Below are 12,965 nucleotides of genomic sequence, written 5' to 3'. Positions count from 1 at the left end.
TTTGTTACAGTGGTAAATGTGAGTGTTTCCTTAATTTCTCTTTCAGATTTTTCATCATTAGTGTATAGGAATGCCAGAGATTTCTGTGCGTTAATTTTGTATCCTGCAACTTTACCAAATTCATTGATTAGCTGTAGTAGTTTTCTGGTGGCATCTTTAGGATTCTCTATGTATAGTATCATGTCATCTGCAAACAGTGACAGTTTTACTTCTTCTTTTCCAATTTGTCTTCCTTTTATTTCTTTTTCTTCTCTGATTGCCGTGGCTAGAACTTCCAAAACTATGTTGAATAATAGTGGCAAGAGTGCACATCCTTGTCTTGTTCCTGATCTTAGAGGAAATGCTTTCAGTTTTTCACCATTGAGAATAATGTTTGCTTTGTGTTTATCGTATATGGCCTTTATTATGTTGAGGTAGGTTCCCTCTATGCCCACTTTCTGGAGAATTTTTATCATAAATGGGTGTTGAATTTTGTCAAAAGCTTTTTCTGCATCTATTGAGATGATCATATGGTTTTTATTCTTCAATTTGTTAATACTGTGTATCACATTGATTGATTTGTGTATATTGAAGAATCCTTGCATCCTTGGGATAAATCCCACTTGGTCATGGTGTATGATCCTTTTAATGTGTTGTTGGATTCTGTTTGCTAGTATTTTGTTGAGGATTTTTGCATCTATATTCATCAGTGATATTGGTCTGTAATTTTCTTTTTTTGTAGTATCGTTGTCTGGTTTTGGTATCAGGTGATGGTGGCCTCATAGAATGAATTTGGGAGTGTTCCTTCCTCTGCAATTTTTTGGAAGAGTTTGAGAAGGATGGGTGTTAGCTCTTCTCTAAATGTTTGATAGAATTCACCTGTGAAGCCATCTGGTCCTGCACTTTTGTTTGTTGGAAGATTTTTAATCACAGTTTCAATTTCATTGCTTGTGATTGGTCTGTTCATATTTTCTATTTCTTCCTGGTTCAGTCTTGGAAGGTTAAACCTTTCTAAGAATTTGTCCATTTCTTCCAGATTGTCCATTTTATTGGCATACAGTTGCTTGTGGTAGTCTCTTAGGATGCTTTGTATTTCTGTGGTGTCTGTTGTAACTTCTCCTTCTTCATTTCTAATTTTATTGATTTGAGTCCTCTCCCTCTTTTTCTTGATGAGTCTGGCTAATGGTTTATCAATTTTGTTTATCTTTTCAAAGAACCAGCTTTTTTATTGATCTTTACTATTGTTTTCTTTGTTTCTATTTCATTTATTTCTGCTCTGATCTTTATGATTTCTTTCCTTCTGCTAACTTTGGGCTTTGTTTGTTCTTCTTTCTCTAGTTCCTTTAGGCGTAAGGTTAGATTGTTTATTTGAGATTTTTCTTGTTTCTTGAGGTAGGCTTGTATTGCTATAAACTTCCCTCTTAGAACTGCTTTTGCTGCATCCCATAGGTTTTGGATCATCGTGTTTTCATTGTCATTTGTCTCTAGGTATTTTTTGATTTCCTCTTTGATTTCTTCAGTGATCTCTTGGTTATTTAGTAAGGTATTGTTTAGCCTCCATGTGTTTGTGTTTTTTACATTTTTTCCCCTGTAATTCATTTCTAATCCATAATGTTGTGGTCAGAAAAGATGCTTGATATGATTTTAATTTTCTTAAATTTACTGAGGCTTGATTTGTGACCCAAGATGTGATGTACCCTGGAGCATGTTCCATGCGCACTTGAGAAGAAAGTGTAATCTGCTGTTTTTGGATGGAATGTCCTATAAATATCAATTAAATCTATCTGGTCTATTGTGTCATTTAAAGCTTCTGTTTCCTCATTTATTTTCATTTTGGATGATCTGTCCATTGGTGTAAGTGAGGTGTTAAAGTCCCCCACTATTATTGTGTTACTGTCGATTTCCTCTTTTACAGCTGTTAGCAGTTGCCTTATGTATTGAGGTGCTCCTATGTTGGGTGCATTTATATTTATAATTGTTATATCTTCTTCTTCTTGGATTGATCCCCTGATCATTATGTAGTGTCCTTCCTTGTCTCTTGTAACGTTCTTTATTTTAAAGTCTATTTTATCTGGTATGAGAATTGCTACTGCACCTTTCTTTTGATTTCCATTTGCATGGCATATCTTTTTCCATCCCCTCACTTTCAGTCTGAATGTGTCCCTAGGTCTGAAGTGGGTCTCTTGTAGACAGCATATATATGGGTCTTGTTTCTGTGAATTTTTCTTTTTTTTGTAACATTCTTGTAAGGTTTTACAATCCAGATTATTCTGCATTCATAAAATGAGTGGTTTTGGTCCTACAGACTAGAACTCTGAAAGAATTTGTATAAGAATCGTGCTCCTTCTTCCTTAAATGTTTAGTAGAATTCACAGGGAAGCCACCTAGACCTAGAGTTTTCTTTGTGGGAAGGTTTTTAGTTTTGAATTTAATTTATTTAATATTTTGTGGGATTATAACCACTTTCTATTTTTTCTTGTGTCATTTTTGGTAAATTGTACAATTTTTGTTTGTTTTAGGAATTTGACTCCATCTAAAATTTCTAATTTCTTGGTATAAAGTTTTTTACAACATCTTTTTTTTTTTTGGCTGCTTTGGGTCTTCATTGCTGCATGCGGGCTTCCTCTAGTTGTGGCGAGCGGAGGCTACTCTTCGTTGCGGTGGACGGGCTTCTCATTGCAGTGGCTCCTCTTGTTGCAGAGCACTTGCTCTATGTGTGCGGGCTTCAGTAGTTGTGGTGCATGGGCTTAGTTACTCTGCAGCATGTGGGATCTTCCCAGACCAGTGTCCCCTGCATTGGCAGGCAGATTCTTAACCACTGCACCACCAGAGAAGTCTGACATCTTTTTTTTTTTAATGTAGCATTTGTAATGCTGTCCCTTTTTTATTCTTTTATGGTTATGTGTGTGGTCCCTCTCTGTTTCTTGACCAGTTTCATCAGTGATATACCAATTTTATTGGTTTCAAAAAACAAACATTTGGGTTTGTTGATTCTCTCTTACATATGTTTCTTTTCTATTTCATTAACGCTTGCTATTTTCTTTATTATTTACTTCCTTGTAATTTCTTGAAGTTCAATTGTCCTTTTTCTAACTTTTCTAGAGGAACTCTTATTTTGGGTACTTAATAATAATTCTAAATTTGTGTGTTCCTAATAATATACCTCAATATATATAAAGCAAAAGTTAATAGAACTTTAAGGACAAGTCCACAGGGACTTCCCTGGTGGTCCAGTGGTTAAGACTCTGTGCTCCACTACAGGGGGTGTGGGTTTGATCCCTGGTCGGGGAACTAAGATCCTGCATGCCACGTGGTGTGGCCAAAAAATTAAAATAAATAAATAAATAAATAAAAAATAAATGCCTGATGACATAAGACTTTACAAAAAGAGCTCTTTAAGGACAAGTCCATAAACACAGTGAAAGCTTTAAACATTCCTCTCTTAGCAATTTATAGAGCAATCAAGAAAAAGCAAACCTACTAGGTATAGAAAACTTGAACAATGAAATTAACAAAGTTGAACTAACCAACTGCAAGGTATACATTCTTAATTTTCAGATATTTCTCTTTTTCTAATATGTGCATTTATGATTAAAGGGAAATTTAGAGCCATAGTTTTGTCTGTGAGCATACATTTTAATATGTAGTATTTTCATCGTTATTCTGTTCAAAGTACCTTCTATTTTTATTGTTATTTCTTTTTGGACCCATGGATTATTTTAGAAAGGTATTACTTAATTTCCAAACATATGGGAGTTTTACTTAATTTCCAAACAATTGCCCCTCAGTATCCACAGGTTTTACCAGAATTCACCAACCTCAGATTGAAAATATTCACACACAAAAAAAAATTCTAGAGAGTTCCAAAAAGCAAAACTTGAATTTGCTGCACACTGGCAACTATTTACCTATAGCATTTATATTATTATATTATTATTTGCAACTATTTACGTATCATTTACATTGTATTAGGGATTATAAGTAATCTAGAGATGATTTGAAATATACAGGAGGGTGCGTGTAGGTTGTATGCAAATACTTCTCCATTTTGTATAAGGGACTTGAGTCATCTGTGGATTTTGGTATCCATGAGGTTAGGTGGAGGTCCTACTTGGAACCAGTGCCCCATGGATACTGAGGGATGACTGTATTCATTTCTATTTTAATTTCACTGTGGCCAGGAAACGTGCTCTATAATTTCAGTCTTTTGAATCGTTTTGAGACTTTATGGCCCAAGTATTGTCAATTTTTGTAAATGTTCCATGTATGCTTAAAAGAAATATATAACATTCTTAGTCCTTCAGAGTGGACAGCTAAGAAACCACAGAGAATTATTATCCAAGTGTTAAATATAAAAATAAATACTTTAAATAACAAAACACAGGTAATAATTGCCTTCGTCAACCACAGATAAATAAAATATACCAATCTGTAGGTCAAAGAAAAACACTAAGTACAAGCAACACGCTTACTTATAATAACTTTACTCCATCCACTTATATTGCACATGCCTTTTTCTCAGTGGTTTTAAGCATGACCTGATGATAATTCCACATTAACATTCGGCTGAGAGCCACAGGGTCTTGAATATCCTATCCTGATGCTTCTTCAGGTTTCATAAGAGTCAATATCCTATGAAGAAGAAAGAAACAGCCTGAACTAGCCATGCTCCCAAAGCAAAACTACCCACATGGTGGTGCCTCTTTTTCTGTGAAGCGTCCACTCTCTCCAGTCGTCTCCTCTCTGAACAGCACCAACTCTTGCCTCTACTTTTCTCTGCCTTATGTTGCTTGTTTATGATGACGTCATCAGCCACAGTTGACTCCATTCAGCATCTTCAGCCTGATCCTGAGTAAACTATGGCAGTCAGGACAGTGTTCTCTGGGTACTACTGCATGGAACAGTAGTTATGTAGAATAGTAGAGGTGTGGAACAGCACTGATACAGAACAGTGACTCTGAGGGATGTTAGTAGATATTAAGTGAAAAAAAGGATTTTGTTGTACAAGATTTGGGGATCCCCCCCCTAAACCACCATCACCTCTGAAAACAACTGCAAGTTCAAGGGTCCCCAAGACTATCAACTTCTGATTCCAGCTACAAGTTTGGAAGTCCCCAAGGCCATCCTCAGGTTCAATAATTCACCAGAAGGACTGATGGTACTCATGCTTATGGTTTATTACAGCAAAAGGACACAGATTAAAATCATCCGAGGGGAGAGGCACACAGGGTCTAGGAGGCACCAGGCATGAGCTTTCAGTTGCTCTCTCCCAGTGGAGCTGTACACACAGTGCCTGTTCTCCCAGCAACAATATGTGTCAAAACACACGGAGTATTGACAACCAGAGAAGCTCACCTGAGGCTTGGTGTCCAGCATCTTTACTGGGGCTTGGTCATGTAGACATAGTTGGCCACTTACGTGTCTCCAGTTCTTTCGAAAGTAGAGCTGATAACTGTAGGGACCAACGTTCCCTGGCCTAAGTCACATTGTTAGCATAGACTATCTGGTCTATGCTAAGCTCCAGATAAACAAAGATACTCATCTTGGGTAGAACAATCCAGGGGCTTAGAGGTTAATTCCCAGGAGCTGAGGGCAAAGGCCAGAACTCCCTTTTGGCAAGGCCAACCCTTTACTGCATGTACCCACATGACACAGAGCATGTCATGGCCCATGCTTTAGAAGCTCCAGGAGCTCCCGCCACACTAAAATAAAACCAAATCCCCTGTCCTCATCTACAATGCCCTGCATGATCTGACTTTCCATCTCCCTCTTGCTTACTACAGGCACACCGATTTTAATTTTTTTTTTTAAACATGAAATTAGCCTTTTTTTTTTGGCCATGCTGTGTGGCATGTGGGATCCTATTTCCCCGACCAGGGATCGAACCTGCACCCCCTGCATTGGAAGCATGGAGTCTTAACCACTGCACTGCCAGGGAAGTCCCTGATCTTCTTTTGTGTTTTTAAGGACACTGAGCTCTTTCCTGGCCTTTGTAGTAGCTGTTCCCTCTGGCTGAAACTTCTTCCTGGTCCACACATGATTGGATTCTTCTTGTCATTAGGTCTTAGCTTAATAAAAGGCATTTCCTCAGAGGCACCTTGCCTGTCTACACAAATTAAAGGAGTGCCCAAGTCAGTTCCTATCCTATTACCTTGTTATGTGTTCATCATAGCAGTGATGATTGCCTGTTATTTTCTAGCTCACTTACCTGATAATTTGCCTGTTAGCAGTCTCCCTCATTGCAAATGCCATAAGAGTAAGATACTTGACTTTTTCTCTATCCCCAGCACCTAGAATGTACTGGGCCTAGAGTAAGTACTCAATAACTCAATGAATGAATGAACTAATGGATGAATAATAAGCTTCACAAGTGCTGGCTTAAACAAGATCCAGTAGAATTCTTTACAGCAAGGCTTTCAGAGCCTTTAATATGCTAATATGAATTATGAATCTGAGAGTGTATCATGTATTCATGTTCCTAGGAACACTTTGAGGGGGATATTAATGTTGAAACTTAGCATTTTTAAGGAATCAGATTTGTTTTCACGTATAACTAACATTTTAAAGGGAAACAAATCTGGGACTTCCCTGGTTGCACAGTGGTTAAGAATCCGCCTGCCGATGCAGGGGACGCGGGTTCGAGCCCTGGTCTGGGAAGATCCCACATGCTGCGGAGCAGCTAAGCCCGTGTGCCACATCTACTGAGCCTGCTCTCTAGAGCGTGTGCACCACAACTACTGAGCCCGTGTGCCACAACTACTGAAGCCCACGTGCCTAGAGCCCGTGCTCCGCAACAAGAGAAGCCACTGCAATGAGAAGCCCGCGCACCGCAACAAAGAGTAGCCCCCGCTCGCCGCAACTAGAGAAAGCCCGTGCACAGCAATGAAGACCCAGTGCAGCCAAAACTAAATAAATAAAATAAATAAATTTATAAAAATAAATAAATAAATTAATTAAATAAAAGAGAAGTAACTCTAACACACGCCACATATTCTTCAAAATTCCTCTTTCTCTTTCCTGCTCCATCCTTTAGGACTCTGCTCTCTGCAACTAATCTGATCAACTGATTTGTACGTAGGTATACATGTGTAGTACTGCCTTAGGGCCTTTTATCCACTCTGTTATTTATTTATCATATTAAAACCTCATTGTTACTAGTAGCAAGATACAAAAATAATGATAGTGATAGGCTGGTGAAAAATGATTTCTGGAATGGAAGCTTTTGATATCCCTCAAATTTATCTCCAAAGTGCCCATTGATACCCTGTAGACAAAAGTTTTGACTGTTGACCTGATTCTACTTGACAGAATCAGTTATTGATAGACCTTTTTTCATAGGTATATTTCTTTGGTAACAATATTTTTGAAGCAGTTTTTACAAATTCTTTGTGTCAGCTGGATGCATTTGTGCTATAGAAAATCATGTTATTTCTATATGAAACTTTAGAATTGATGAAGATTGCATGTTTCTTTTCAGAGACTAAAGATCCTGGTTTATGTCTTTCCAGAGAAATAAGGTCCAGAGTTGTTGACTGCTACCGATAACTGGTTAGGACATGTATTTATTCCAAAGCCTTCTTTCTACTTCACCCTCCTTCATTTGGGGGGCTTAGGTGCCAGACATTCTGGATTAAAAAATAATTAGAAAGGCTCTGGATGGTATTTTCTCCTGTCAAGGTTTAGGTTAGGCATTGTTAGAGCTGGTCTGTTTGAGTTTTGTGCTTACGCGTAGGGCATGGCCACTTCTGGCCTCTCTACCTTGGTGGAGTTTGAACTCCAACTTTTGACTCCCCAGTGGATATGGGGTTCCACTCACATAGTAAATTGGTCCTATATCACTCTCTATGCTGACTCTTCTTTGAGTAGAGTACATAATTACTGGCATTTGGGAGGCTGTGAATTCCCTTTGAACCTATAGTCCCCGGCTCCTGCCTATGGAAACATGACATTCTAGTTAGAAGTTCAAAGCATCCTATACTATAGACCACTATGCAGAGAAGCCACTCTTGGAAACAAGGCTTGGGTGCTTCCACTCCTGGTCAGCCAGTGTCCATATGTCACAGTGTTCAAATGGCCAGTTCTGTCCATTGAGTTTACTGCCACTAGTTGGCCACCTCCTGAGTATCCTGGTTAATTCTTGAATAAGTTTTAAGTCAACCATGAAAATAACTGTTAGTCATATAAATTACTACCACAGGATTTATTTACAGCCCAGATTTTACAGACGGATGCCTTGACAAATGTGTTTTTATTTGCTGTGAATAATTTCTGCATAGAGATATTGAAAAAAATGTAATTCACATTTTCCATTAAGAAGAAGGCAGCAGCGGTGTGCAGAGAACTGTCAATTATCTGTGACTCCCGTCATCATTATTCTGGGATTGATTTGGGAAGAATTCAGCTATTCTTGCAGAAAAACTATTGGTTAAACACGAACAGTTAGGAAACCTCTTTCTGCAGCCTGAGACACAAAAATGAGAAGTAAGATGGAAACCAGAACCCGGTTCTCCAGCCAAGACTCTCTCTATTGAAATCCATAGGCAAAGGGAAGAGCTGCTGATGGGTTTCCTCAGGGCAAGGCTTAGCTGCCAGGACTGCCCCGAAAGCCTGTTAATCAGCCTCTCGAGGGGGCTGCAGGCGCACAGCATTCTCGGGCAAAGGTCCACATGGCTTCCCTCAGCCTTTCTCTGCCAGGTGTGTACAAAGGTCTGGAGGCGCGGAGGGAATGTCAGAGGAAGTGGCGACACAGTCCCTGCTCTCAAGCTAATGGTGGGAACGAGGGCTGAGATCAAGGCAGAGCCGGGCTCGCAAGCGTTTGCCTCCGGAGGACTCATAGGAGATGGTGAATGGCCTCAACCCCTGGGATCTCAGCTGCCAGGGCCCTCCTCTGCCTGGGAGGCCTCTTCTGCCCGAGGCTTTCCCGTCACTAACATTCTGTTTTCTGGAGTCCGTTGTTGTCAGATTGCTCCCAGTAAACCCAGCCTCAACCCCACATCAAAGCTCCTGGGACGTGCTCTTTTGAAAGCTACCCAAGTTCCCAGCTCCCAGAGCCATCCTCAAGCCAGCCACCTGCATCAGGGTTCCCAAGGTTCATCGCCCTAGAGCTAATCGTTCAAAGCTTAGAGGAACTTGAAGGTCAGACTTCCTATTAATACTATTCCAACCTATTCTGGATTCACTAGGCTTTGGGGAGTAGCTGAGAAACCCCCTGAGAAATTTCCGAAGGAAGCTTCTATGATCATCAAAGCGCTGCTTTTAAATTTTGCCTTGTTTCAAAAAACGAAGAAGCAGCAAACTGGAAACATAACTCATCTACCTGACTCTAAAAGTAGAAATAAATAAATAGCTCATGCTTACAAGCATATGTGCGTGTAAAATCAGGGACTTTAAAACAGGAGATGAAGAGAGACACATGGTGAACAAAGTGACTTAAACCAGATGGGACTGACGTGTACACACTGCTATATTTTAAATGGATAACCAACAGAGACCTACTGTATAGCACAGGGAACTCGGTTCAACATTCTGTAATAATCTACACGGGAAAAGAATTTGAAAAGATACATATATACGTATCACTGAATCACTTTGCTGTACACCTGAAACGAACACAGCAACATTGTTAATCAACTCTACTCCGATATGTATTTTAAAAAAAATTAGATGGGATTAGTTGGGCGGTGTTTAGAGGGGGAGGGTCCAGCGGAAGCAGGATCCCAACTTCCCAGCGCAGAGTGGAGTGGCCCGCAGGGTAAACCGGAGGTAGCTAGAGTTAGAAGCGGATAGTTACGATTGATCAGTTTTATTTTCTCTTTTAATCATTTTGTTGCATGATTGTCCCCCCAACACCCTTCTCCTGACTCCGTCGCCTCTTCCCCTCCCAGCCACCTGCATTCTGCTCTGACTCCATTTTTCAAAGGCAGCAGTTGCTTTCTCTGAGCCTTTTGTGATATTGGTAGTAGTATGTGCTGCTCTATTTATTATCTTTTTAAAAACAGATAAGGTGGATGGGAAATGCTAATAGCAAATGCAGCCCCAGCTCAGCCGCCTGCTGTTCTGCAAAGCACATTTTCTTATCAGGCCCAGGCCCTCACCCCACAGGCAGAGGCGGTGGGACCAGGCGAGACCAGCCAGCCAGGCTGTTCGGTGCAGCGCACGGTCCACAAACCCAGCCAAGTGGGCAACCAGCTAGATAGTTCAGGTGAATCCCCAGCTTTTGTCTTTCTTCACTCGTTTCCAAAATTGCTTGTAAGCTCAACTGTAGAGTGTAAAGTGTCGCGGGCAGAAAACAAGGTTCCTTTTGGACCTGGACCTCGGCACCTCGACCCCTCTTCCTATTTGTCTGTGAAGCAGGTTCTGCAGCTTCTGCTGCTTGCCCTTGGGACCTGAGTCTACTGATAACTAAGGAACCATTTATCAGATCGCCGTGTAGGTTGAGACCAGGTGTGAAAATAAGAGCTTTCTTGTGAAGCTGTGAACCACAACTGTTTGAATTCCAAAAATAATGTATCCTTTTTACGCAATTGCAGATTGCCGCATCCCGCAAATTGAAGATGCCGAGATTCATAACAAGACATACAGACATGGAGATAAATTAATCATCACTTGTCATGAAGGATTCAAGATCCGGTACCCTGACCTGTACAACAAGGTTTCATTATGTCGTGATGACGGAACGTGGGACCATCTGCCCATCTGTCAAGGTACGGGGCTGAGGCTGTGGTTCTCAGCTGTTCTTTCAGACTTGATTGTGGAGCGTGTACACATTTCTCTAATAGGATGACAGGGGGAAACACAAAGCCACGCACACCCCATGGTTCAGCTGTACTGCACGCTGATCACCACAGCTCTGTGTTTGGAATCTTCCCACAATTCCCTGTGCTTCTCTCCAGCTCTATACACCCAGCTTTAAAGTTTAAATGGGAAATACCTTATTCTTTAGTGTGTTGGATGTCTCCTTTATTCTAAGAAACCAAAAGTCATTGCAGAATTAGGAGCCTTGTAACTGGGCTGTGAACCCAATGATGAGCTATTGTGTATTTAATGGAAATAACAGCATTTATACTGATTTCGGTTGTGGTGCGAATATATTTAAAGCCAATCTTACAGAGGCTATTTTCTCTTAATAATGTTATCCTTTTTTATAATGCATGAGGAGCAGAAAAATAATCAAATTCAAATTTCATCCAAACCGTACGATGAATATTTATCCTCTTGCGTTTTTTAAATTTGCCTGGGCCGACACAGAGGGCCCTATTTGTGAAAATAAGCCCTCGAGTTCCCATTAATTCTGATTTTATTTTTTGACATGTGACTTGGACCAAAGGACCAAGAAACCCATGCATAATTCATAATCCAAGGGAGAGGGCTAACAATCTTATTTACACCAAAAGCACTGGCATGTTAAAGTTGAGATGGATGTCAACTTTCTGCTTGGAAATCATGACGGGCAGACTCTGATATTGCTTTGTGCACTCCATAGTTGGAAATAAATCATTTCCTTATGTGAGAATTTAAGAGTCACAGCCCCTTGAAGAAACAAAGGCTTCAGGATTAGGAGGACAGAGGCAACCCAGGTCCTCACCCTCGTGCATTTCTCCCCAGAAGCTTCTGGGTTGTTCAGCGTGTTATGTGTTACATTCTTAAAGGAGACACTTGATTTATTTATACTCTTAGAGACTCTCCAGAGCATCAGCAGCCGGCTTTCAGGTGGGGCTGTTTATCCAAATGAACTTTATTAACCATGGATTCGTTCCAGTCCTGCGGCGCTATCCGAGTAACGGCCAAGAAAATTATTCCAGACTCCAACCCCTTCTTGCTTTCATATTTTCCACTTGTCTTTCGGTTCTCCCACCCTTTCAATTTCCTTTTACGTCCCTTAAATACAGTACGCTTCTTTAGGAGTTCTTTTTATCCCAATGATTTTTTTTAAATGCCCTATGGTGATAGACATCTTGGGGTGTCATTGTCACGAGTTCAGGTGCAGGCTTGCCTCTTGCTCTGTCTGCGCCCTCTTGCCCCTCCCCTCTAGCACCCCTTACTAAATCTCAGTCATAACACAGCTTCGATGTTTTTTGCAGCAACAAAAGAGCTGGCCGGCCGCTCTTGAAAGGTGTGCTTCTTCAAACAGCAATACAGCCCACAGCCCACCTTCAGCCCTCCTCAGAGCCCTCGGTCCCCACAGAGGAGGTGCCCCTGGTCTGGGCCCTGATACCCCCCTGCAGCCCCTGCACCTTGCCGTCCACTCGCGTGGGCACAGCAGGGTTGCTTTAGACAGCCTGACACCTCTCTAGCCCCCAGGGTGTGTATAATTGGCCCTTCGAGTGACATTTCATCCTGTAATTTTTATTTGCACCTATAGATCCAGGGGCTACAGCCTGAGGAACCGTCTCTCTATTATCTCGAAGTGCAAATAGAAATCACATTCAACTATTGAGTCGAAGCCAGTTTTCTACTGTATTTTTAGGACAAGCTGTCCTCCAACCAAGAGTGGACATAGCTTTCCTTCTCTGATTGGCTGCACGTGTTCCAACCCCTTTCATCTCCTTTTGGGGTCGGAGGTGGGAACCGTTCCAAGGCCAGTTTTCCCCCGGAACTTTGTGTTTTAGAGATCCATGGCCCGATGCTTCCTACTCCCTGTGGGTCAGAGTTAGTTTTTTACTTAGGGGATGCAGTTTATCCACATGGGTAGCTTAGAACCACACTCCTTCCCAGAAGGAGGCAGGGGCACAGTCACGTGTGCCCACACATTGGAACCCTGCTCAGGGTTCTAACACATTCCCTTGTTGGTGTTGATTTGCTTATCTTTTTTTTTCTCAATTATTGATCCTGTTTATGCCCGATTGCCAACCTCCCTCCACACATTTCACTTTTGCCATGAACAGTGTCAGTTTTCAGCTCCTAAAAAAAAAAAAAATCATTTAAGACAGTTGGGACTGCCCAAAAGGATGGCTGGGCACCATGCATTTCTGGTCTGGTCCATCCTG

The 12,965-nt window shown here is 41.1% G+C and overlaps 1 protein-coding gene across 5 annotated transcripts in view; it reads left to right on the top strand.

Moving 5' to 3' along the window:
- Positions 1-12,965, top strand: part of SUSD4 (sushi domain containing 4) — a 137,663-nt gene that overhangs the window by 90,082 nt on the left and 34,616 nt on the right. For all 5 annotated transcript variants that reach the window (XM_082427133.1, XM_082427131.1, XM_082427134.1 and 2 more), the window contains one exon: positions 10,509-10,682. In XM_082427133.1, the coding sequence (XP_082283259.1) occupies positions 10,509-10,682 (174 nt within the window). The remainder of the gene's footprint in view (positions 1-10,508; positions 10,683-12,965) is intronic.

This window comes from Balaenoptera physalus (assembly GCF_965194825.1).
Source record: "Balaenoptera physalus genome assembly, chromosome: 1".
In the NCBI taxonomy this organism is placed as follows: domain Eukaryota; kingdom Metazoa; phylum Chordata; class Mammalia; order Artiodactyla; family Balaenopteridae; genus Balaenoptera; species Balaenoptera physalus.
This window is presented reverse-complemented; position numbering and strand designations above follow the sequence as displayed.